The 25837-nt window shown below is 41.6% G+C and overlaps 1 protein-coding gene across 5 annotated transcripts in view; it reads right to left on the bottom strand.

The window, feature by feature from the left end:
* GRIP1 (glutamate receptor interacting protein 1) overlaps positions 1 to 25837 on the bottom strand; it is a 655025-nt gene that overhangs the window by 78017 nt on the left and 551171 nt on the right. For 2 of the 5 annotated variants that reach the window (XM_041754753.1, XM_041754748.1), the window contains exons 8-11: positions 16773 to 16920; positions 14405 to 14574; positions 8573 to 8728; positions 7742 to 7894 (exon numbers count right to left, since the gene is read on the bottom strand). In XM_041754753.1, the coding sequence (XP_041610687.1) occupies positions 7742 to 7894; positions 8573 to 8728; positions 14405 to 14574; positions 16773 to 16920 (627 nt within the window). The remainder of the gene's footprint in view (positions 1 to 7741; positions 7895 to 8572; positions 8729 to 14404; positions 14575 to 16772; positions 16921 to 25837) is intronic. The other 3 variants (XM_041754749.1, XM_041754751.1, XM_041754752.1) reach the window with 3 other exon arrangements.

Genomic DNA, 25837 nt, shown 5'->3' with positions numbered 1-25837 from the left:
CCATTGGAACCCCTGCCTCCTTCACTCTCTGTGAGCAAGCTCTCTACAGGGTCCAATGCTGGACTGTCACTTCCTCCAATTGAAACCTCCTGTAATTGTGATTATATGGCTTCTTTACTGTAATGGTTCTTTAGCTCTCTCAGTGCTGATTATTGGCAATCCCCCCAAATTCAGCTCACTGTGCTGAACCCGTGTCCTTCAAACTGGAGAGAGTTCCAGGATCTTCATATTTGAATCCTCCTTGTTGATCACACAACCTTATTAGCCATCTCTCCCAGTCCTTAGATACTAACTTTCCTTCTTGATGACTTTTGGCCCTACTCCCTCTCATTTGTCTTCTAGTTGAGTGGTTTTCAAATGATTTTGTTAGCAACAGATTTCCCCTCCTTCAGATGAAAGTATGTAAGGGATACCTTTGTATTCCAGATAAAAACAGAGCTACTGAAGGTACAAGAGACCCTAGGGGAGACCTTCCCATCCCTCATGGGTGAATCTGGGGAACCTACTTTAGAAGTTGTCATCTTTACCCATTGCCTTTTACTAGATCATTTCCTTCCATGCTCTACTTGGACCCCTGGTGGCCACTTCAATGATGCATTGCTGGTATGAGAGATGCACAGACCTCATGACATGTTCCCTACTCTAATATGCTATCCTCTCTTATAATGCCTGCTTGACTCCAATGCTCTTACTAAGTTCACTGAAGAGTGCGAGAGAAAGTCTCTACAAATTCCCACAATTCTCTGTGGGGCCCTGGGATCTTCTGTTATGTAATATTTGATTTCTCATAGGATCTGTCTCAAACATTTCTACCATTTTAAGGATCAAACTTTACTCCCTACTTCACTTCCTTCACTGACAAGAGTTCTTTAAAAACATTCTTTTCAACCTCGATTTCTCTAACATGATCTGCTCTCACTTCCTTTTTCTTCCTGCTTCAGGAGGATATATCCTTCCTTCCATTTCAAGGCTAGGCCCCCTTTCTAATACGATCTATTTCCACTCCCTGTGATTTTTGTGCCACAAAAACTTTTCTCTTGCTTTTTCCAACTTTCCTGCTCAGCCTCCTAGCTTTCTGACCTCTCCCTCTAGGTCTGTACTGATTCTGAAACTGTTTAAAACTTGGCCTCTCCCTTCACCCTTTACTGAATCCACTCTCAGTGATGACTTCCTGATTGCCAAAATCAATGGCCTCATCCACTCTAACTACCCTGCAACAACTGGCTTTGGGAACCATTCTTTTCTTTCTGGAATTGCTCTCTTGGTTTCAATGAAGCTTTGTTTTTAGTTTCTGACTTTTTTTCAGCCCTTTCCAGTTCCTTTGCCTCTTCTGCACTGTAAATGTAGAGTTGCCCCTGGTTCTCTCTTCTTAGTCTTCTCTCTTTTCCCTCTTTCACTTCTCCTGCTTCTGTAATATGACCTCTGCATGTATTTCTCAAATCTAACTCTCCAGTTTCTCTCAAGCTCCGGGGATGAATTTCCTGACTTGGATATCCCATCCATAAGGATGTCTCATTGACTCCTCAAACTCAACCTCTTAAAAATTGAGTTAATCGTCTCCTCTTTCTCATTTCCACTACAGTTTCTATGAATGGGACTATCATGCTTCTAGTCCACCGGGCTTGAAATCTCAAAGTAGACTTTGACTTACAACATCCCCATTGTCTCAAATTCCATCAATTGCTAAGTGCTTTCAAGACGACTACTGAAATATAACTTCTACAAATCCTCTTTTTCCTTCTTGCTGTGAATACTTCAAATCAGGCTTCCATTTTTATTTCAAAAATTTGCACACACATGTTTCTGGTCCTTCTGTGCCCAACAATTTCTGCATATTATCGCCAGATTAACTTTCTCTTCATGATGAGGCCCCTAATTTATCTACCATCTAGAGGAGGGCCTCACCATTGCTAACACAGATCACTATAGAGACTTACAACCAGTGTCCTTGCCCCTTGTCTTGTACTAACAGCCTCCAAATTGCTGCCAGAGTGGCTTTTCTAGTATGTGAAGGTCATCCCCCAATTTATAACCTTTCAATGCCTCCCTGTTTCTGTAGAACAAAATCTTCAATGCTAGCAGAGCTCACAGCACCCTTCCCAAGTTCATGTTCTCCTGCCTATCCAGTCTCATGCTCCTCTGTGCTCCCTCCACGTGCCATATGCTGCAGTCCTGCTTTCATACTCTGAAGGTCCCTCTGGTCCTTCCCCTGGGTTTTCAATGTCCCCTTCCCTGCCTTATCCAGGCAGAGTTAAGTCCTCACTTTTTTTACATTTCCACATTTTAATACATGGTCCAATTTCAGCATTTATCACTTTTTTATTTGCCTGCCTTTCTCTCCCCTTGACCCTGAGTTCTTTAAAAACTGGGACCCAGATCTTTTTCCCCTTTGAAATCCCAATGCCTGGAACATTCAAAGAACACTAAATAAATGAAGAACAAATTGAATTTTATGATGCTATCCACATTTTCCTTTTCAGAACCAACATTTTCTATAGGTTCTGCTGACTTAGGGAGCTAAAAGTTTTTCCTCAGGACCCCAATTTTTCTACTATGTGGTTCATTCCAGCATTGCAGCTGTCAGAGCAGAGGATGGGGAGGCAGATCTTTGTCTAGAAAGAGGAAGGAAAATTACCTTCTTCTTAAGAAGCACCAACATTGCTCTTGCAACCAAAGCGATGAGATTAAGGCAGCCTGCAGGTTAGTAGGGAGTAAAGGGGAGCTTCCAACCCTGAGCTTTTTACAGGTGGTGGCCTACAATTCCAAGATCTGACACATGGACTGTCACATATTAATTCAGATCACACTTCCTAGTGTGCCTTTGTTGATGTCAATCATACTTTGTTCTTCAGATCATACATTTTCTTACTGGAGGCACACAACCACTACAAGTAGTTAGTCACGATGGAGGGCTGTGTTTCTTTCCAGTCTGTTCTCATTGAAGGCAGGAACATAGTAATAGAACATCACCTCTTTGGCAGATTACTTACATTCTATTCTCTAGGTGGTGATTTTTGGACCTCGACAGGAAGACTTTACTCTCTGTGAATTTTTCTATAGGTTCACATTAATATGTATTTTTTTCCATTTGAGATCTCAGTTTGGTATAGATTTTTGGATTACTTAATTAGAGTTAAAAACCATTTAGAACACCATTTAAGACAACTGATTGGCATTTCCACTAAGAAAGAATTAAGAAGAAATAGGTCAGTCATAATAGGAGGGATTAGGCGGGGTATAGTAAAGACCTATTCAAAGGCGAGAGCTTCCACATTTTTGGAACAGTTATTAAAGATAGTTGAGAAACTGAAGTCTCTAGAAGGTTTTGAAAATGGAAATAAGTGCTCATTATGGGCATCATTAAATCTGTAAGCTTCATCTGGAGGCAAGTCAAGGCAAATAGAAATTATTAGGACATTTAATTTAGGATTAAAAATATGTTAAATGGTGGTTCTATAATTATATAAATTTATAATTTATCTAATAAATATAGGATTAAATAATGTAGGCTTTTATAATTAACTCTGAACGTCTTTCGATATACTGAAATCTCTTCTTTGAAACGGTAACATTTCATTTGAAATAGTATGTACCGATTACTCACACATATTAAAGTCTTGCAAATTATTACCAGATATGAAAAAGATAAATTGCAGATCTAAAGATGATGAGCCAGAAGAAAAAAAAAAAACAACCAATATTACTTGGAGGAAAAAAAAGATGAGCTTGATTATCCTGCTTCTTTAATGTGGCCAACCGGCAAAAGAAAATAAAGGTGATTTATCATGAATTATAACCCTGTAGTTTAAACATTTGTATGATGAATTCTCTGTCCAGTAGCAGCTACTCTTGCAGGGTACTGGCTCTGGCCATAACCAAGGTTGTGTTCGGGATTTGCCTCTGCTCTGGCCTGTGCCTGTTCACATTTGGAGGGTCCTTGCACAGCCCTTCGGGTGTGCAGGACATGACCCTGTGTGTTTGTAGGCTCTTGTCTTTCCTGATGTAAGTAGGGGAGGAAAACTGAAGATAACTCGTTAGCTTCCCGAGTTTAAAAATCTGCCAAATGTCTTCTTAATTCAGAAGTTTGTGAGGTTTACTAGCAGACAGGAAGAGCATTTCAAAAGTATGCTGAGCAGCGGACTGCAAAGATTTATTAATATTCTGTGTTTGTCACTATTTGATCCTGTCACTCAAGACCTCTGCCTCACTGTAGTGTTCCCAGTGGGGACGGCCTGCTGCGGACCCACACACTGGGTGTGTAGCACGTGATCCCGTTCAGGAGCACAGTGTGGGTGTCCAGCCGCTCCCTTCTGCAAATGAGGGTGGGCCTGAGCTCATAAGCTGACCCCGGGGAGGGCTCCCTGCATGCTCACTTATAAAAGCTTACCATAAGCTGCCTTTGGCTTGCGTCCTTTTCTCAGGGGTCGGTGGCAGGGACAAAAGTTGTCAGGTTTCTTCATTCTCCTTCTTTCAGCTCTTTCCAATGTTGGCCTCCCTGCTAGCAAGTGGTGATGGCAAAAGAGGCAAAGACTATACTGGGAATGTGATCTGGCTTCTAAGTTGGCTGCAATTCAGGAGGACTGTGAACAAGCAGAGTCTACACTGGCTCTGTGTGCAGCAGCAGGAAGCAGGGGGTATGAACCTGGTCCACCGCCCAGTCATGCTGCCATCATGGGCGGATGATAGGGCTCTGGAAAAAGCCTTGACCTCTGAGGCAGAAAAAGGGACAGTCCAGGGTGTGGGGCAAAGCTCAGTAAGATTCCAAAAGGGGTGACAAGAGGGTTCCCTCTGTGACACGGCTCTGCAACCCTCCCGGGGCTCTGTGACACTCCTCTCAGCCTAGTGCTCAAGGAGGAGTGCTGGGGACACTCATCCTTCTCCCTGGGAAACAAACATGGCACTTTCCTGGTTTAATTCTTGTAACGTGTTGCTACAGACTTCCTGTATTTTCCCCTTTGGTCAATGATACAGAATGTTTTACTACTTATGTGAGAAGACTTAATTCTTTTCTGGCGTGTCCTTTTCTACTATAAACATATGTGAGAGTTTTTTTTTTCTTGTTTTGCAAGCTCTGGCCTCACTTCATCACCAACACAGCATAGAGACTTTTTATTATATTTGTTGTGACTTTGCCATGATTCACCATCCATACAAATGGCCTGGTTGCCATAGAAACGTAAGTATTAGAAAAGGGGCAGCAAATGGTGGCATAGAATAAAGACATAAATAAAGTGGTGGAAGTAAACCATGGTATAGTGAGAGTGTAATAAAACTTTTATTATAAGTTATTTGGGAGAACCTTTACATCTAATGTGACCATACAAAGAAGCAAGAAGAGAGAGAGAGAGAGAGAGAGAGAGAAACAAACAAAAAAACCCCAAAACAAAAATCCCCCAAAACCTCATTCCTTTTTTTCTGACTTTGGAATGCTATCATTATTTTTGTAGGTCTTTTTGGAGTAAGAATAAAAGTTTTGGACTTTATTCTTTGATTACAATATAAAATGTCTGATCTCTCGAGAGACATACACATTCTGGGAGGTATATGGTCAGTGATTCTCTGGTGGTCAATGTCTACAGCAAACACAAATAGCTTGACATTTCTTCAGCCAGGTTTCTGTTTACATTTCTACTGTGTCAGAGAGTCACTTCCTGGTTCAAAACAGAATTTATGAGTTGGTTATGGGTATCAGTGACAGCGTTGGTTATGGGTATCAGTGGCCTCAGCTTTGTTTCCTTCTAGAAAATTCAAGCCATGTAAATATCAACCTGAGATAGCCAAACATATTATCACTCATTTGTAGTCACTAATGTCTTTAATCAATGTAGCGAGTCTGACCTAACACAAACAAATATTTAGCCGTTGAAGCAGAAGTACAAACATTAATGAATTCATTTTAATTGCTCTTCTGAGCCTGTTGCTGTCAGTGGGAGGCTGCACACAGAGGCCTCAGAGAGCAGCAATTTCATATACAAAAATCCACCACAAACCCTGCAGGTTTATATGGAAGCCTCAAAACCTATATGGAAGCCAAAGTAACCACTGTGAAAAATGCGTCCCTGTAAGAACACTGTCAACAGATTTTCACACATGACTATTTAGATTCAAGGCATAATAACTAATAAACTCTTTAAATGGCTAACAGTTCAATAGTGTTTACCATTACCAGGAGTTCTAGTATATATATGTTAATATGGAATATATTTCATTGGGTAATTAGGAAAATGATATATATACAATATATACATGTATGTATGTGCAGCTGACATATAATTTTATTATACTATGCATATTTTGTATGTATGTATGTATGCATGTATTTAGTTATTGGAGTTCGATTTGCCAATATATAGTATAACACCCAGTGCTCATCCTGTCAAGTGATGTATTTAATAATATATAATATGTATATATTCTCATCATAGCCTAGAGTATATTTTTTGTCCCATGGGTCCCTTTTGGTGGTGAGAATACATATATATATTCTTTCATATAATTTTCACAATTACCCAGGGAAGCACTATAATTAATCCCCCTTGTGTAGCTAAGGAAGCCGTGGCACAGAGAACTTAGGTGACCTGCTCAAGGTCCTACAGTAGTGATGCTGAAATGAGAACACAGGCAGCCTGGTTCCCAAGTCTATGCTCATCACTAGTTTACTCTACTGCCTTCAACTAGTTTCTTCCAAGAGTGAATAATTTAGTTTAGTGTCAGCTAAGAAACATATGAGACTTTAGAAGCTGTTTATTCTCATTTTAACTAAACTCAATCTACCTTCTGTTTTCCTAATTTCAAATTTACTGTCATGCACCTATATTAAAGATGACAAGATATCCCTTATGTTTGAAGGGATATGTATGCAAGTCAAAATCACGAATATATCACAGTGGTGACTCTATCTTTTGCAATGGTTTTCTTTGTAAGGAAACAGCTTCCTACAACATGAAGAGTCCATTGCCCGGTGTGAGTGACGGCTGGCGTCCTACACTGAGGGTGGCATGGTGAGTCCACTTGTGAAGATGAATCTCTGGCAAACAAGCTGAAGAGCCAATAGGCCCACATATCCCTTCTCACAAAAACATTCTTTCTTCACTTCCAGTCTTGAAGTATCTGGGTTGGTTTCATTTTATTTAGGTAACTTAAGGTAATAAAAATTTTTATTTTTATGGTAAGCGCAGGAAGAGGGCTTATCTTCTTTGAGGTTCTCCACGGGAATCATAATTACAGCCACCAAAGGGGACATAGAGAACAAGGAATACACCTCTCTAGACTATGATTAGATCTGCTTGGAAAGATAAGTGAGCAAATGTATAATCATATTAAAAAAAATGCATGGGGTTCTTAGACTTATCGGAAGGGGGACAGAGTTTTCAACAAATTGCTTTAGAGGGAATAAGAAATTGACAACAAATGTTTCCTGTCCAAAGCTACCCAGAATAGAAGGAAGGAGTCTCCAATGGAAAAAAATTTACCTCTTTGGTTATTTTCTCAGATCGAAAGAGCAAGAAAAAAACAATTGAAGACATAGTTGTAGGCAAAGGTAGAATGAACCTAACGAATCCAGCCCGAAATTGTATTGGCCCAATCACTACCCTATAGATAACAGATATAATTTCATCAACTTTGGCACGGAGCTGTGAGCTCCTTATCCCTCAGGCATCGTAAAACACGCTCGCCACAGACTCCAGGTGGCCCATACGTTTTCTCCGAGCCAAAAGACAACGGTTACCATTTCACTTACGTGAGCTTTTGAAGTCTTTCTTTTTCAGTCTCCTCCTCATCATGGTTCCACGAGGGCTAGTAGAATAGAGGCTTCGAGGTAAGGTCCCCATGTTCAGGGAACTCAGGCTGTATGCACTCATGGAAGTAGGAGAGAAGGATGACACCAAAGCTGCTGTAAGAGAGTAGACACTTGGCACAGAGCATTCCCAGGTGGGGTGTGAGCCTGCTACCCTTGCCAACCAGCAACAGTCCAGCAAGACACATGGGACACAGAGCATTGGCTAGGAAGTACCCCAACTGGACAGAGACCAGGTCTCAGAAACCATGGAGACAGCACTTTAGGATCTGAGAGTTACAAGAGCCACAAGTGCCTGAGGAGCATCATGATCCTCGTGAGCACAATGGAACACACAGAGGCTCTATGAGTGTTGCTTTAGACACACACAACAATAAGCCTTTAAATGAGCTTCCCCATGAATGACAACTCAACGCATCAGGGTCATAATCTCATTTTCATAGATATATTCTGACGTGAATCTCATAAGTGGTTCCAAAGACACAGGGAAGAGCTGAGAGCATTGTATGCTATATAATATCTAGAATTGTTATTTCCTGAACACATATAAAGCATCCTGAACAGTTACATCCTTCCCTAATGACAAATGCTTTCTGATAGGGGTGGAGAATAAGGACTCAGATGTCAGAAATGATAAGTTGCTACTACAGTAAAAAAAAAAAAAAAAAAAGGAACATAACACGCAGGAAGCCAAATATGGTATGAGTTAGGTATGAGGAAGAAGAAGAATATAATTTCAATAAAAGAGCAGGAGGAGAAAGTCTGGAACATTACGAGGGCTGTTTGGAGGAGGTGCTTTCGGGCCTGGCAGGGCTGGCACTCTGCAATGGTCAGGGTGGTACGTATTAGGGTGATGGCAGGTGTGCAGGCTGCAGTGGCTGCTGGCCCATGAATCCCACGTAAGTTGCCTGTCGCTCCTCTGAATTTTCACTGCCCACATGAAGTGATGATGAGAAATAAGAAAAACAGAGAACCAAAAAAAAAAAAAAAAAAAAGGAAAAAAAATAACTGAATTGTACAAATTAAAAGTGTAACAAAAAATGAAAGCTGCTTTCAAAAAAAAAAAAAAAACAACAACAACAACAAACTACTGGCTTTGCCCTTTCTCAGTGGTCAGCAAAACAGATGATTAACATCAGGGATGGAAGCTTTTCATCTTTCCAAGAATAATGCACGTCTTTCCCCAGCCCATTTTTTTCTTCTTTTAAAATGACTATTGAATCAATTTCTAATCTCCCCGTGTGCTTTGCAGCAGAGATTAAAAACATTTTTTTTAAAACTTGAAGTCAACCCCCTAAAGATCTATGGCACGTGATTAGTAATTAAAGATTTGCACATCTTGGCCAGTTAGTAGCACTTGTTTTGAGAAAAAGAAAAGAAGGAACAATAAATCACACTGGCTCATGATTGAAGTAGTTTACCAGTCACACATCATAATTTACTGTTCTGACATTTTAATTATACTCTGATACATCACTTGGACTTGATTTTTCTAACCCCCCCCCCCACACACACACAAAACCCACCACAAAAACACCAAAAAACCCCATTCTCAATCATCTATCAATACCAGGAGCTAGCTTCTGTCCTCATAAGGAGAAAATAAAAGTCTCAATATACTTTATACTTTTTTTGTATTTTTGAAAAACATGTTTACATTTGAAAGAAAGTTAATTCTCAAAAGATTCCACACATTCTTATATTTTCTTAAGATGCCACAACGTTTTTTTTTTATTTTTCTTTTTTTTTGCCACAACGTTTTAATAAAGCTTATTTCAAAATTTTCCTGTCCCCTTTATCGAAAAAAAAAAAAACTCGTATACTGTTTTTCTAAGTTTTAAGTTCAGCATTATTTAGATTTTCTTTTCTGCCCAGTGTTCTGAAAGAGGAGCAATGTTATGTTTGTCACTATGCCTGGTGTGAGATTTTTCACTGAACAATCTTAAAAGACTTAAAAGTAACACCTGACCTGTCTCCTTTGAGTGTCATGAGTCTAAAGTAAGATGCCTAATGTGTGAATTATTGAACATTTACTCACGTAAAGAGTCAAATGCCCTGTGAGTATTTAAAGGAGGCTCGTTTAGATAAGAGCTTAAGTTGTACCATCTGTGACGGTGGCATGATTGGCCACCTGAGCTGATGCAGGGGGACAGCCCTGGAACCAAAGTGCGAGTGTGGAAGAGCACTGCGGGCTGCGGCCCACCTGGGCTTCAGTCTGGAGAGATCCAGGAGCCTGGCCAGGCACTCAGCCTCCCTGAGCCTCAGTTTCCTCACATGTCAGGTGGAGATCACGAAGGCATCTCCCCTGCAGGACAATGAAGAGGATGCTGCACAGACTGATTCTGTCCTGTTGTGGTTTCAGGTTTGGGTTCCAGCTCCCTGTCCCTGTTCTAGTCTCAAGCCATCACCTACCTGGCCCCTGCAAGACCTGGGGACTTGGCTCCCCGATTTGTCTACTGTAGACCTCCCTCCCAGGATCTACAAGACAATCTTTTAAGGTACATCTATGTAAGGTAGATCATGTCACTCCCACTTAAGCTGCTCCAATGGGTTACAAAGACGAGGAGAATCAAATGTGACCCCTCCTATTTCTCTCTCCAGCTTTATCCCCATCCCTCTCTCCATTACCTTGGTCACACAGCTATTCTTAGACCCAGCCAGGCTGCTTCCTGCCTCAGGGCATTTGCCCTTGCTATTCTTCTTGCCTCGTATTGTCCTCCCAGGGGCCCAAGGAGCATGGTTGGCTCCTTGTGATCATTCAGGTCTCAACTAAGGTGTCACCTACTCAGAGAAGTTGTTCTGACCTCCCGGGCTAAAGGGCTGCCTGTCCCATGCTGTCCCCCTCTGTCTCTATATTCCTTGTGGCACTTACTACAGTCTGAAATGGCTTTACTTATTTAACACATTTTAAATATTTGTCTCTCCATACTGAACATCTGTGAGGAGAGGAACCTACTCTGCTTGTCTTGCTCACTAGACATCCTGTAGCAACTCGCAGAGTGCCTGGTGCATAATGACGGATGAGAAAAGACGTGCATAAGTGGATAGGAATCAGCAGGGAGGTACCCGTCCACACCGCAGCAGCATTTTCCGGGTGATAAAGAGCGTTGCGGGGGGTGGGGGGAGTTCATAGTGGATTCTATTTCCCCATCCTCATTCTATTTTGAGGAGTGCAAGGAGACTTCTTAGCAAGATGCAGGCCTTGCTGGGTCTGGCCAATGCACAGCAGCAGCAGCCACTTGACTGAACTTCTTACACAGTATTTATTGTCTGTGTTTCAAATGAAGCCAGAGCACAGTGAGTGGACTTGAGAATTCTACACTCACTTTTTGACCCAGTTCTTTAAGGAGGACTTTGAAAATTATTGGGCATTTTTTTTTTAAATGACTGTAGCACCCAATGAACAAATCAATAAGAAAGATATTCTTGACCACCATTGTGTGCTGTGCCAATTAAGTGTAGGTCACAACTTTTACCTTGACTTTGAGCTGCTGGTAAGGGCTAAATCTTCATACATATGAGATAATAAAGGACAAAAATGACACAAAATAATGCACGAAATTATAGGCCACGCATAATGAATGCAAAAGGTGTTCAACAAATACTGTAGGCCCAGGAGCACAGCTCCTGCCTACTTTGAACGTACACTCCAAATCAGTTCCATTTTACGGTGATGTACTTGATACTCACATACTTGTTAGGCAAGTACTTCACGAGTTTAAAAATAAGATGTTACATTTTGCAAAACACATTTCTATACATTCTCCCATTTAATGGTCCACTAATAAGAGCCAACTTCTACCGAGCACTTGGTATATATCAGGTACTGTGCTAGGTGCTTTTTCGTGGATTATCTTAGATAATTCTCTCAATATACTTATGAGGCAGGTATTGCTGTTGTTACTACACCCATCTTACAGATGAAGAATCTGAGGAATAGAAAAGTTGGGTAGCTTGCTTAAAGTCCCAAGTGGTGGAGCCAGAATTAAGTCTGGAAGTCTGATTCAAGAGTCCCTGCCTTCAGCCACCACACATTGCCTCTTCCTGCAGGTGCTACTGGATTTGATAGAGATTCATAAATACCAAGTTAAAATAGAATGCTTCTTACATCTTCCATGATGACGTCACTGCCCGGAGTCTTAAGATGTATCTGACACGGAGGGTAGTTTTGTTTGCTATCCTCTCTAACTGTACCTTCTTGCCCTGTCCAGGATGACTAAGGGCACAGGCAACAGCTGCTTTTGTGGTTGCTCCTAGAGCTCAAAAATGGAAGGCCCTCCAGGCACCAAACATACTGAACCTTGTGACTCGCTCCCATGTTCTCTTCCAAAGCCTCATGAACTTCAGTCATGATTATGTCTCCCAAACACCCTCAGTGGGAACAATTTCTAAGCTTATTGGAAACTCATTCTTGTTGATATTTTTAATGCCATTTATCAACAAAAGGCACAGTAAATCTCATTCCTAGTTGATGGGCTCATTTCCCTATTTCTCTGAAAACACTGTGGTGAAATGTTTTGTTGTGAAGCAAAATTTGGGAAATATATCTCCATCCACCTTGGGATGAGAGACATACTGTTCAGGCCCCAGAATTCCTGAAAAAAAAAATAACCAGAGCTTTCTTGTGGAAAAAGAGTAGAACTATGTAAAACAACGCTACCACATAAAAAAAAAAAAAAAAGAAAACCCAGAAGTTTGAGAATTATAAACCACCATAAAATTTTTTTGGTATTTTTTTCCCCTTCTTAACTGTGATTTAATTATGTCTGAGCCCATACTTTTGTCCTCTTGGAAATGCAAGTCGGATTTTAATGTAAAATGTAGAGAGATAATGAAGATGGTGAGCAACTTTCACCCAAAGCAGATGAAAGGGTGGGAAGTGGAAACTAGAATTACTTAAATAACCAGCCCCCATCTTCCACCCCCATCCTTCATTGTGAAAAATCACAATGGCATCAGGTTTTCCACAGTGGAAAAAAAAAAATTGTTCTTGGTCTGCATGCATTTTAGTGTATAAATTTGCCTTCTCAAATTGTCTTGACAGATAAAACTATTTAATATTTCATGAGTTGGGAACTATTTGTACTACTTATGATTTGTACACAGGGCCAATGAAAAGAGGAATGTGGGGCTGCTAAAGATAATGCCATTTTGCAAGGGTCCGCTCCGTATTTCCGACTCACCAGTAGCAGAATTTTCCAAGCTGAATCTCACGCTGAGAAAGCACTACGCAGTGTGCATTCTTAGACCTACTGCACTCCAGATCCAGCGATGACTTCAGGTTAATTTAGAAGAAACTTAGTTTTGGAAATCTCTCCCCTCTGCCTCTGTGCTCCATGGGGTCTCCTGACTGGAACAGGGCACATTTCCATGAAATGTGCCTTCTGGAGCCCTTTACTGTTTCTAGTGAAAGGAGGCAGAGTTTCTTTCCCTAACCTGCCTATACTGCATCACATCTCTGCTCCATTGTGTCAAATTAAAATCTGATAAAGATAATGCTGTCCTAGAGATTTTCATTAGCTCCAGGACTGTCTAAGCTCCATTTAATTAAAAAAGGTTGCATCCAGCTGACTCATTCAGTATGAAAATTTTCTGGTCCCTCTCTCTCTCTCTTTTTCCCCCCAAACTGTGGGAAAAAAGTGCAGTGTGTTTCAGAAGGTGGGAGACACCTAATACAAGCGAGCTCCACACAAGCCAGATTTTGATTTCAGAGAAAATTGTTCTCATTCTCTAAAAATACCAAAAGTGTTCCTCTTCCCTCGGGTCTCCTGACAGCACTAGGAGAGCTTCAAGGAATCCATTTCAAGGATTAAAAAAGGAAGGCACTTGGCTCAAAGGAAAGGAGAGAAGAGTTGGAACAAAGACTCCTCTAGAGAGAGTCTTTCTTCATGGGGTTTGGGGACAAATCCTTTATCTTGTATCAGGTTCTGTTTAAAGAGGCTTAAGTAGAGGGTATATAAGCACTTAAGCAGACATATCTGTGAGCTTCAAGACTGTGAAAATGTGGGTTCCCTCAGCTGGCCGCTGTTACTGAATAAATGCAGTCAAACAGTCTGGTCCATCGGGGTTGTTCTCCACCCTGAGGACAAAGCTACTCTGGCAAATACACAAAATATAGAGCGAATCCACCTTTCGTGCAACTGTTTTATCCCTCTCCCAATATTTGAAGGGCCTGCCATCAATACCTACCTCATAATGATTTTTAAAAAGCGAGAGTTTTACCAGTTGCCTTCACTGTCCTTCAGGTAGAGTGGAAATTCAATATGTATAACAGGAAGTCACATTATCTCCCTTCTCTCCACACTCAATTGGCAACAGTCCTCAACAGTCCTTTTTTTTTTTTTTTTTAATATCCCATAGTATAAGCCTGAAAATTCTCTTTCAAACAACGTTTCTTCCCTCAATTTTGAGGTTTCAAATAAATTACGTTTGGCTCGGGGATGGGGGAGGAAGGATCTGGAAGATGAAGAAAAGCAAACAAAGATAACCTGCTGCTTTGAAAGAAATGATAAAGCCAGAAGTAGATGCTGTGCCTGTCTGCCTCGGCTGGAGAAGCAGTAACTGCAAGGGGAAGATAAAGAGATTTATCTAGATGGATCCTCTCACCATGGTCAGGTCCCTTCAGGGCCAGGCGGGTCTGATGATGGGGAAGGATCTCAAGCTTGACCTGGTCGGTGGTGTTGGCCAGGAACTGGGTGGCCTCGGCCAGCGTACAGTACTCCATGCTGGTTCCGTCAATGGACAGGATATGATCCCCCACGTGCAGGGCACCGCATCTACGGCGAGGGAAAGGAGAAACACCAGTGGGATGAGTGCCTTGCTCTTTGGCATGGGACTTTCATGGCCTTCCAAGTTAACAGTTCACATGGTTTCAATTTACTTAAAAAAGGAAAAGTTGGGGGGATCCCTGGGTGGCTCAGTGGTTTGGCACCTGCCTTTGGCCCAGGGCGTGATCCTGGAGCCCCGGGATTAAGTCCCACGTCGGGCTCCCTGCATGGAGCCTGCTTCTCCCTCCCTCTGCCTCTCTCTCTCTCTATGTCTATCATAAATAAATAAATCTTTAAAAAAAATTTTTTTTTTAAAAAGGAAAAGTTGGAGTGTTATAGGAAACCCCATCTGTCAAATGCTAAGTCCCTTGCGTCTGCATAGGAATGTAGAAAATAACAGAAAACCTGAAGGAAATGCTTTCTCTTGTGCTTCTTTAAATAAATATATAGATAGATATTATTTCAGGGTGGTGGTGCCAAAAGTTGAAGGAAGTGAGTGGGAGGGAAGAGAAGAACAGGAAAATTTTTCCCCTTGGCTTTTTTTTTTTTTTTTTAATTTCTGTGTTTTTCTTTTTGTTTGTTTGTTTGTTTTTCCTTGTTGGTTTTTCCATGAAACGTGAGCTGGTAAATACTCAGCACGTCAAGATATGACTCACATAATTGGAGTGGGAGCACTTCCAACTATCTCATGTGTGAATGGGAAAGGCTGGGGGAGACTCAGCTAATGGCTTGTTCAGGAGCTCTCACGTGAGCCACCGAATCACCAGTTCTCTATGACTAGATTTTATTTTATTTTGTTATTGTGGGGTTAAGTGTCGATTAGTACAAAAGCTCTCGATGGTGATGGCGATGGCAATTATGCAGGAGTCAGAAGAGTCAAAAAGGAGGCCTGCGGTTGGTGAGTGAAGGGGAAGGCTGCGGGGAGAGAGGGGCTAGCTGCTATGTCTTGCTGAACTCAAGAGACTGGCTAATGAGTTGAGAAAAGCAAACACGGCAGTCAGTATCCCGACGTACCAGTCAAGTGGACAGCTCCTTAAACTGGTTACCCCCTGCGGAATGGGGGAAAAAAAAACAGAGGGAGAAAATTAAAGCATCCTGCACCATTGAGCTGGAGAACACCTCTCGATTAATGGCCATCACTGGTCAAGGACTGAACAGAGGGTAAGAGCACAGCTGTAGACTGACCACTACAGGGGTTGCTGCAGGTTCTACTGCATCAGAGTGCGAGGTTTACCAAGTTACGGTGAGGGTGTATGGGAAAGAGGCCTCGTGGACATGCAGGGGAGGCTGGGCCTCTTGGAGTTTATTGAGCACCTTCCACAGGGAGAGTAGCCTCCTTCTCTTTAAAAAAAAAAAAATTTTTTTTATTGGAGTTCAATTTGCCCCTCCTTCTCAAGACAAAAAAGCATTTCAAGTCATCCCTTCCATCCAAAAAGAAAGTTCCGTGTGGATGCTCTTGGAGAGCTTCAGCTTTGGAAATGGGGGTTTTCTGACCAGGAGCTGTGAAATAATTTATTAGGTGGCGGGGTAGTCTTCTCCCTGCCGCCTTTCTTACCTTGTAAGTCTAAACTATTCATTAGGAAAAAGAATTCAGGAAAAAGGACTTTTGTGTTTATGGTGTCATAGGAATGAATGATGTTTGCGGGGGCCCTTGAAGATGGTGAAAGCCTAAGATTAACATTCTATGACAGTGTAAGACCTTTCTTTAAAGACTGTATTATTTCAAAAATATTGTTTTACTTATTTAAGAAAAGAGGAATCAGATTTTTCACGGTGGCAAGACTTCACCTGTTAACAGTTCGGGAAAACCTAAAAGGAGCATACTGAAGGTATGCTTGGCCACCCTAAGCCAAAAACAATTTATCACCCCAGAACACTCTAGGAAAACTCGTTCAGTTGCTTGACTTTCATTTTTTCCTATCTCTAAAGACCACACCAAACATCTGGATGAGGCAACATTATGTTACGGGGTGGCTGATAAGGTGGGTGAATTTTTAAGCCCTAGAACCATAACTTGTTTTCTTGATGAAACCTGTATAAACGGGCAGGAGAGCTGTTTTAGAATCATATATGTAGGTGTGTGAATGCATGTGTACCTGTGTAATATTACATATCTGTGTGTATATACATATAGAAATACATTTATACATATATATATTTTAACACTCATGCAGTTTTGAAAAGTAGGCACTTTCTACAACACCCACCTGTCTGCAATACTTGCAGATTTGATTTTGTCTATGACAATGACCTGTTTGTTACAGCACATCGAGGTAGTTAGGGCAACCCCAAGGCTGGCACCAGGAGTTTTGGCAACTTCAACTAGCAGTGGCCCGGACGCTGTTGCCACAGAATCTACGGAAGAACACATTTCAGAAAACAAAACAAAATAAACCCAATAAGCAAAGAGACACACGAAAAAATGTGGAGAATGTTCAATCTGATGTTGGTCTGTTACTGTTTTCATCAAAATGTACATTTCCCTCCAGGTAACATCCCCCCAAGCTAGTGACAACTCCCTAGGGCACCTCTTAGGACCCCTGCTGTATCCAGTTTGCATATTCAGTAATATGTGCACAGGCTTATCTTTTCAATTAAAATGTAAGCTTCACATTAGTTGGGATCATGTTTTGTGTATCTTTATGCCCTCTTTATCACTTGGCACAGTCCCTAGAAATACTGGGTTTCTCAATAAAAGTTTTTCAAATATTTAGCACCTACTGTGGGTGAATGGATGGATGAATGGATGGATGGATGGGCGGGTGGATGGATGGGTGGGTGGGTGGGTGGATGGATGGATGGATGGATAGGTGGGTGGGTGGATGAATGGATGGGTGGATGGGTAGATGGATGGGTGGATGGGTGGATGGATGGGTGGATGGATGGATGGATGGGTGGATGGGTGGATGGATGGATAGGTGGGTGGGTGGATGGATGGATGGGTGGATGGGTGGATGGATGGGTGGATGGGTGGATGGATGGATGGGTGGATGGATGGGTGGGTGGATGGGTGGATGGATGAAGAGAGGAAATCTCTTATTAGCCAAACATGAGGAATGCATACAGTAAGTTGAATTTGTAAATCCTTTGGGTCTTTCCCTATTCTGGACCTGATCTAGGGTCACTTCACCCTCAGGAGTGACTTCACACCACACATGCTTTATTTGTGGCTTGGAACACTCCATATCCCTTCAACTCCCACTTACCCTGGGGGACTCAGCGTAAACATCAATTCCCTCTGAGAAGCCTCTCCCGACTCATGATTTGGTGAGATCCCTGTCTCATGTGCTCCTACAACCTGCTGTTCTCCCTCTGTTGTGGTGCACAGCTCACTGCTTCCCTGTGGCCAGTGTACATCACAGGCTTCTGTCCCTTGCCAGACTGCAAGCTGGCTGCGAAGGCAGAGATGACGCCTAGTTGATCATGACATCCTCAGTGCCTGGCATAATGATCGGCACACAGGACGTGAGCAATGAACAGTTGTTGAGTGAATGCACAAATAAACGAGAAAACTCATGAAGTTGCTTAAAGTTCAGAAGAGGCAGGTGAGAGCCTTGGACATGGAATTAAAACACCCACATTTCATTCTTTTTTTTTTTTCCACAATATTTTGATCATGGACAGTTGCCAAAACTTTCCAAGTCAGCTTGCTTGCCTACAAAATGGTATCTTTCTCTCAGAGTTTATTTTGATGAAATCAATGTTTTGTTAGAGCATTCTGTACTTCACAAAGTGCTATACATAAAGACTATTATTATTATTGCTATATTATGACCTCAAACATTTTATAAGACACATATTACAAAACTCTGTAATAGTTTTTTGGATTTTTTTTTTTTTTAGTTTTTTTTTATTTTCGACTGCTCTTCATTAGTACGACTTTGTCTTTCTGCAAGTCCATCTTTATCATGGAAGTGACACTCGGATGCGGTGAGCTAGGACATCAGTATTCCTGTCGCTGTATGGACTGACTCATGACGCTGGACATTCTATAGGAAAGAACCATTTTTAGCTTGTTATGAAACAAGGTATTTCTTAAATAAGGTAAAGATGAGAACGTTCATGCCAATGACATTCGTATTCTGGTGCTAAAGATTCTTGTATGCACTATGTTTCTCAAATGATTGGTGATATCGCAGTAATTTAGTCCAAAAAAAAAAAAAAAAAAAGAGTTAAGTGACCATTAGAACCGGTATCCCTTCCTGTCAATTCCAGGGCAAAAGCTCAGTAAGAATAGCTGGGAGGACCCAACACTCTGAGTCTACTAACAGGGCTTTTTGATTCTGGGGTGTTAGGACTATAATTTTCCCATGAACCTAACTCTTGCAGCTGTGGCTCTCTCTGGTCTTTCTCACCTTGCTGTATTAGCACCTGACCTAGGTCCACTGACAACATGTGGCTTCTCTTCCTTCTCCCTCACTACCTGCTGTTTCTCTCCAGTGCCTTGCTTGGTCATGGTGCTGCTCTGGGTCCTACTCTACTTCCACCTGGTGATCTATTGTGAGCGGGCCCCTTGGCTATGTGCAACAGTGGTTTGCACCTGCCTCAGTTGGGGCTCACTGGCCAGTCCTTGTAACCTCTGTTTTAGTGGTCCTTTCTTCACTAGGGTAGTTGATTCTGCAGACCTCTCAACTCTCACAGCCCAAGTTCTGTGACTAAGCCAAGTGCACAAAATCTGGTGCCTTGAGCTTCCCCCCCCCCCCCACCAATCCGGTGAAGTCTGTTGTCCTCCCCTACATGAGCATGCAACCTGGCAAGATCCCTTCTTGCTTAGGCTGACCCTCATGTCAGCTCTGGCCCAGGAGGGCCTTTTCTCATATTATCTTTATAGAACTTTAGAACTTAATGATTCAAGATATAATGGACACATTACCGTGGTTTCAGGTAATGTGATGCTCTGATAGTCACACACACTGTGAAACGATCACCACAATAATAGAAGGAATAATTTTAGAAGGACTAATATCCAAAATCACTTCCCAAGACTGGCTGGATCTCAACAGATAGCTTTGCAAGGTGATAATCACATATAATCTTCCACTTGGTTTTCTCATGTGGAAAGAAAGATAAACTTCTTTGGTTTAACAGATGGAAGTAATAAAGTTTTTCTGCTACTTATAACTTAATCTCTTACTTAATGGCAGAAATTGGTAGTTGTTCCTTGGTATCCCATCTTCCCTTCTTTCTTCAGGAATAAGCGGCCCAGCTAAGGACATTTGCAGTGAGGTGTATCTATGTGACCAAGTTCCAGCCAGTGGGGAGTGAGCTGTTCTGGATGTGCTCTTAAAAATGACGGATGTGTGGGGAATCCCTGGGTGGCTCAGCGGTTTGGCCCCTGCCTTCAGCCCAGGGCGTGATCCTGGAGTCCCAGGATCGAGTCCCACGTTGGGCTCCCTGCATGGAGCCTGCTTCTCCCTCTGCCTGTGTCTCTGCCTTTCTCTCTCTCTCTCCCTGTGTCTCTCATGAATGAATAAATAAAATCTTTAAAAAAAAGTGATGGATGTGCTCTCCTCGATCTCATTTCTTCCTTGTTGCTGTTGCAGTGCAGGCTCTTAATTGGTGACCCATCTTCAGCCATGTAGACAAAAGCAGGGAGCCACGTAGAGAAGCTTAGGTTGCTGAAACCCTCTCTTCCTGGAGATTGGAGCTCTTCCAACAAATAAACTTCTATCATATTTAAGCTAGTATTTTAAGTTTGGGTCTTTGTTAAAAACTAAATCTATATCCTGGTAGGCCTTTTCGCTTGAGTCTACCCCTCCAATGTATCTTTCTTGAATTGTTATTTTAAGAGGCAGGTATTTATAACTCGGTATTTGCAGATGTAAGTTTTTTTTATAAAACCACAATCAACCATTACTTAGTACACACGACGTATTCATTTTTCTTAAAAGCATTGCATCATGATTAAAGATCAGAGCTTTTAAAGAGGTTATCAGCATATATGGATATTGTTGAAATATAAACTCTTACATTGCTTTTTTTCTCCTGGCCTATATTTGTTAAGGTCCTAAAAGTTATATTCTTGCATGGTTCTAACGTTCCAGTTATGGCAAAGAATGAACATTAAACTTTTTCCCGTGGAAAGAAATGAAGCCTCTCCCGACTATGTTTCTATGTTTCAAGAAACATAGAAAAATATGAGCAAACCTGCAGGGAATTGATTACTCGCAAGAAGCTTTTTACTTTCTGTTCTTTAAGGATCTAATTAGTTGTTAAGAACGCTTTTGAGATGAAGGCAAAGCTCATTTATCAGGCTGTAGTGTTCTAGAAGAATGGAACAATCTGGAGAAATTGGAGGCAGACAGAAGGTCACAAAGGACGTGCTACATATTAAACGCACATGAGTAGCTAACAAAAATGGTTTAAGGAGGTCGTGGGAGACCTTTGCTCCCCTCATTCCTTCAGCTTCACGTGCCTGTTAGTGTCCAACTATCACTGAATTATGGATCCTCCCATTTGGAGGAGGTTCTTGGGGTTAGACTGAGGAGAATGGGCTGAGTCTAGAACAAGCGTCAGCTTTTCTTAAAGTGAAGGATGAGCATACACAGTTAAAGTGGCTTATGGGGGGTGGGGGTGGGGAAGAAGCATGAAAAAAAAAATGTACCGGGTCTTCTTCTGCCACCATTAATTTAGAAGAGAAGAGAGCTCATACCCCCAGCTGCTCTGCTTCACCTCCAGAGTAAGTTTCTCTTTAAGTAGTACTTTCCCCCATAAGGCTTCAGAGGATCAACAAGTGCAATATTTCCATTTGGGGGAGCCAGATGGGCAATGAATGAGTTTCTTTAAAACTAAAATGGAATGCTTCAGAACTCTGAGAAGAGAAATTTAAAGTCATGGTTAAGGGAAGAAGCGGTGTGCTTCTAAGCTGGGCCCGGGGCTGGAAGCTGGAGGGAGATGCCTCGCTATGCCACCAACTTACCATGTGGCTCAAGCCATCATTTCCTTTAGACCTCATTTCCTGCATTTGTAAAATAACTGGACTTCCATAAAAGCTCTCTAGCCCTGATTATCTACGACTCTACAGAGAAATAGCAATGCCAGGTAAGGAAAAGCCTAGGGAATCAGAAAATTCGAGAAGGTTAATAAACCTTATAAAAGTATGCAGTAGCTCAATTTAAATTCCAATACCCTACTAGTGAGTAGAAGAGGTGAACTGCTAGATATAAAAATGATTCTAGACAACCCATGTTTACGGAGATGGGTTGTAAGACCTCACACTTTTAAGTATTTTGATAACAACAATAACATCCTTTAAAGAGTGAGTTTAAGGGATGGTCTCCCATCTTTACATATCCATTATGTAATATAAAGATTTCACATTAAGAAATTTCTAGGGCACAACGTTAACTTTCTTTTTTTTTTACAACGTTAACTTTCTAACAAGACTGTGTCACAGTGAAGTCCTAACTTACGCAGAGAAAAAATAAAGATGTCAAGGATCTTATGTTAAGATGACCAGGGATTTAAAATTTATTTTTAATTTAAATTCAATTTAGCAAACATGTATTGTATTATTAGTTTCAGGGGTAGAATTTAGTGATTCATCAGTTGCATATAATAGACAGTGCTCATTACGTGAAGTGCCTTCCTTAATGCCTGACACCCAATTTCCCCATCTCCCCGCCCACCAACCCTCAGTTTGTTTCCTATAGTTAAGAGTCTCTCAGAATTTGTTTCTCTGTTTTTATATTTTTATTTTTCCTTCTCTTCCCCTATGTTCATCTGTTCTGTTTCTTAAATTCCACATAGGAGTGAAATCATACAGTATTTGCCTTCCTCTGACTATTTCACTTAGCATAGTACCCTCTAGTTCCATTCCTGTCATCGCAAATGGCAAGATTTCATTCTTTTGATGGTTGAGTAATATCCCATTGTGTGTGTGTGTATGTGTGTGTGTGTGTGCGCACACAAGGATGTGTGGGGATTGTTGATAACAGTTTACTGAATATGAGCTTAGCTTTCTATTCTTTCTCCTTAGTAGCCTAGTTTCACTTACCCATGATCACTCTTAGATTTATGCATCTAGTACATACCGTTCCCCTGAGCTCCCACTGCTACCACTGCCACCTTAAACAATTCTTGGGTGTTTCATGAACACAACAAAGACAGCATGTGCAGAACTGGTAGTGAGCCCACCACACTCCGCTGGCTCTTCTCCCAGTGAATGACTGCCATTACACTCCACCGTGCAAACCAGAAACCTAGGAGTCATCTCAAGTCCATCCTCTCCCTCATCCTCACAAATTTCTCTTTCACTCTAATTCCTAACAGCTCTCAACTTCATCCTTTCTTTCTGTCTCCACAATCACTCTTTCAGCCCAAGTTACCATCATCTGGTACCCCCTTATTCTCTCATGGCCTCCACCTTCCCAAACCAGTGATCATTTTAAAAGTGCGCCTCACATCGTGTTAACACCATGCTTAAATCCTTTCAGTGGCTGTTCCTATGAGGTAGCGCATTTCAACACCATCTACAAGGACCTACATCTGGCCTGCTTACCTCACCAGGTCTATTTCCCACCATTCTGCTCTTGTTCTCTCTGCTCCAGCCCCCTACTTTTCTTTCATTTCTTTAAAAATGCCACGTGCCTTCTTGTCTCTGGTCCCTTCTGTCTACCTGGAATGCTCCAACTCTCTCTCATTTCTCCTTCACCCACTTCTTCACCACTTCTTTGCTCAAATGTCACTTCCTCAGAGATTTCTGACTTGACCTGCAAACCATGTCTACCTTCCTGAGAAATGCATTAATAGAATCCTGTGCTTTTCCTTCACAGCACTTCTAATAAATGCAATTCAACAATCAGTTGTCTAATTGGCTATTTAGTTAATTGTTCTTTGATAAAAATGTCAGCTCCATGCAGCAGGGATTGTGTATGTCCTCCTCATGACCATGGTTCTCCACAGTCTATGATATCTATGTACATAGTAGGTGATCAGTGATATTTGTTGATGAAACAAGCGGAAGCATGAACACCTATTATTTTATTTAAGGTGCTATGCTAAATATACTGATGATGCAGAAAGTTAATTTATATTGTCTTGCTTGAAGTAGTTCCAAGTGTATTTGGGATCACGTTAACTCTATGCTTAAATCCTTTCAATGGCTATTCTTGTCACCGGCTGTGTATACATATATAAATAATGTTGATGATGAAGAGTGTTCTTCTTGTGTCTAAATTCTAAGACTGCAAAATGAATTCCATTAAATGCCTCACAGTATCAGACTGAGAAGTATGTGACTTTATCTAGCAGTGAAAGAATTAGGGAACAATCCAGTGGCAGAAAGGCAACCCACCTTCTTCCAAATGGAACTTGAGCTCACTGGTCATTCCACCTCTAAAGTGGGTATTATGGTAGCTGAAAATGGTCAAGTAAATAAGCCACCTCGAGGGATGCCTTGGTGGTTCAGTGGGTGAGTGCCTGCCTTCGGCTCAGGATATGATTCTGGGGTCCTGGATCGAGTCCCACATCGGGCTCCCTGCATGGAGCCTGCTTCTCCCTCTGCCTGTGTCTCTGCCTCTCTCTGTGTCTCTCATGAATAAATAAATAAAATCTTTTTTAAAAAAGCCATCTCCAGGATTATAAGCTCTTAAAAAGACTGCTGTCTTTTAAGGATTGACACAAAGGTCCTGTGCCTTAAAACCATGAAGAGATGTGAATGCTCTGGGTATCTGGGGAGGACATTGTCTGGTCCCAGAAGGATCTGTCAGACCAGCTTATCTGCAGAGGTCCCTAAGCAAATCATGTTGACTTACGGCTAAAAAGAACCACAGAGGAGAATATGCTTATTTGAATCAGGATCCTCACAAGAAACAGATGATACACTCAAATTAAGATACTTTGATGAGAGTTTAATAAAAAACTATTTGGAAAGATGTGAGAAGGTTAGAAGGGAACCACAGGGATAATGCAATATGCTCTGAGGCCAGAAGCAAAAAGCACCTTACTACACTGTCCTGAAGAAGCAAAGGATAGAGCTGTTAGTGAGAAAGGACTATGTGGAATGGGCTACCTGATGGAGCTGGCACCTGAAGTCAAAGGATGTAGCCAGCCTCAGTGAACCCATAGCAAGGAAGCCAGGAAATAACACTCTCCATCACTGTCCTCTCTCCCTCTCATCTCCTGCCATGATCCCTACTAGCTCAGCCCAACTGGAGCTGAGGACATGAGAGTCCATTATGCAGGCCATGAAGGTCAGGGCACACGGTAGCATGGAGAAGAGTGGCGAGTGGCTCTAGAGGTAAAAAGGATGCTATCCTAGTTTGCATATATTTCCACTCAATTTCATTTCACAAACTCTGGAGGCTGCTTGCTTTAAACTAAATCTATAACATAAAGAAATAATCAGCAAGAAAACTAGGAGCCTGCAAATGCCTTGCCCACAAGGGTTAATAGAGATGCTCTGAACTGCAAAAATGACTCAGAACTACAGGTAAATTGAAGGGGACAGAAAGTAGATTGGTAGTTGCCAGGTCTTGGGGGCAGAGGGGAATAAGGGATGACGGCTTCAGTTTTGCATCTAGACAGAGCTGATGACTGCACAATGTTGTGCATGTGCTAAACGCTACTATTAAATTCTACACATTAAAGTGGTTAATTATATATTTTGTGAATTTTGCTTTAGTAAAAAATATATGACTGAGCTTTCTGGAAACTGGGATAATAAAGGAAACCGGGTCAATTATGCAATTATCACCATTGCAAAGGGGGAGGTTTCCAATGGCTGTTCCTCGATCAAACATCTGTGTCCTATCATTAAAATATGTTGAGGATAGTCCCCATTATACCAGTTAGCACCATGTATGTAAAATCCCATGGGAGAAATATCTATTAGAGCTCCCTGCTAGAAGCACAGGAAGGAGGCAACCCAGAGATAAGCTTTTTAGATGACAGAGAGGGGCACCTGGGTGGCTCAGTCAGTTAAGCATCTGCCTTTGGCTCATGTCATGATCCTGAGGTCCTGGGATCAAGCCCCACATCGGGCTCCCTGATCAGTGGGGAGTCTGCTTCTCCCTCTGTCTGTCTCCCCACTCATGCTCTTTCTCTCTGAAAGAAATAAATAAAAATCTTTAAAAAAATAGACAACATAGAATTTGATCTGAATGTTTCTCAGCTGCCTTTATTTTAATGGGCTCTAAGAAAACAACAAAACTATTTTAGCAAGTAAGCTTTCTAGCATTACCCATGTGGCAGTTACTTTCTGCATCACAGGAGGGGATCTACAAATGCTAACGCTTAATTGATCGTTAGCCTTTTCTGGCAATTGCTTTCC

This window comes from Vulpes lagopus, chromosome 5 (assembly GCF_018345385.1).
Source record: "Vulpes lagopus strain Blue_001 chromosome 5, ASM1834538v1, whole genome shotgun sequence".
Classification (NCBI taxonomy): Eukaryota; Metazoa; Chordata; class Mammalia; order Carnivora; family Canidae; genus Vulpes; species Vulpes lagopus.
This window is presented reverse-complemented; position numbering and strand designations above follow the sequence as displayed.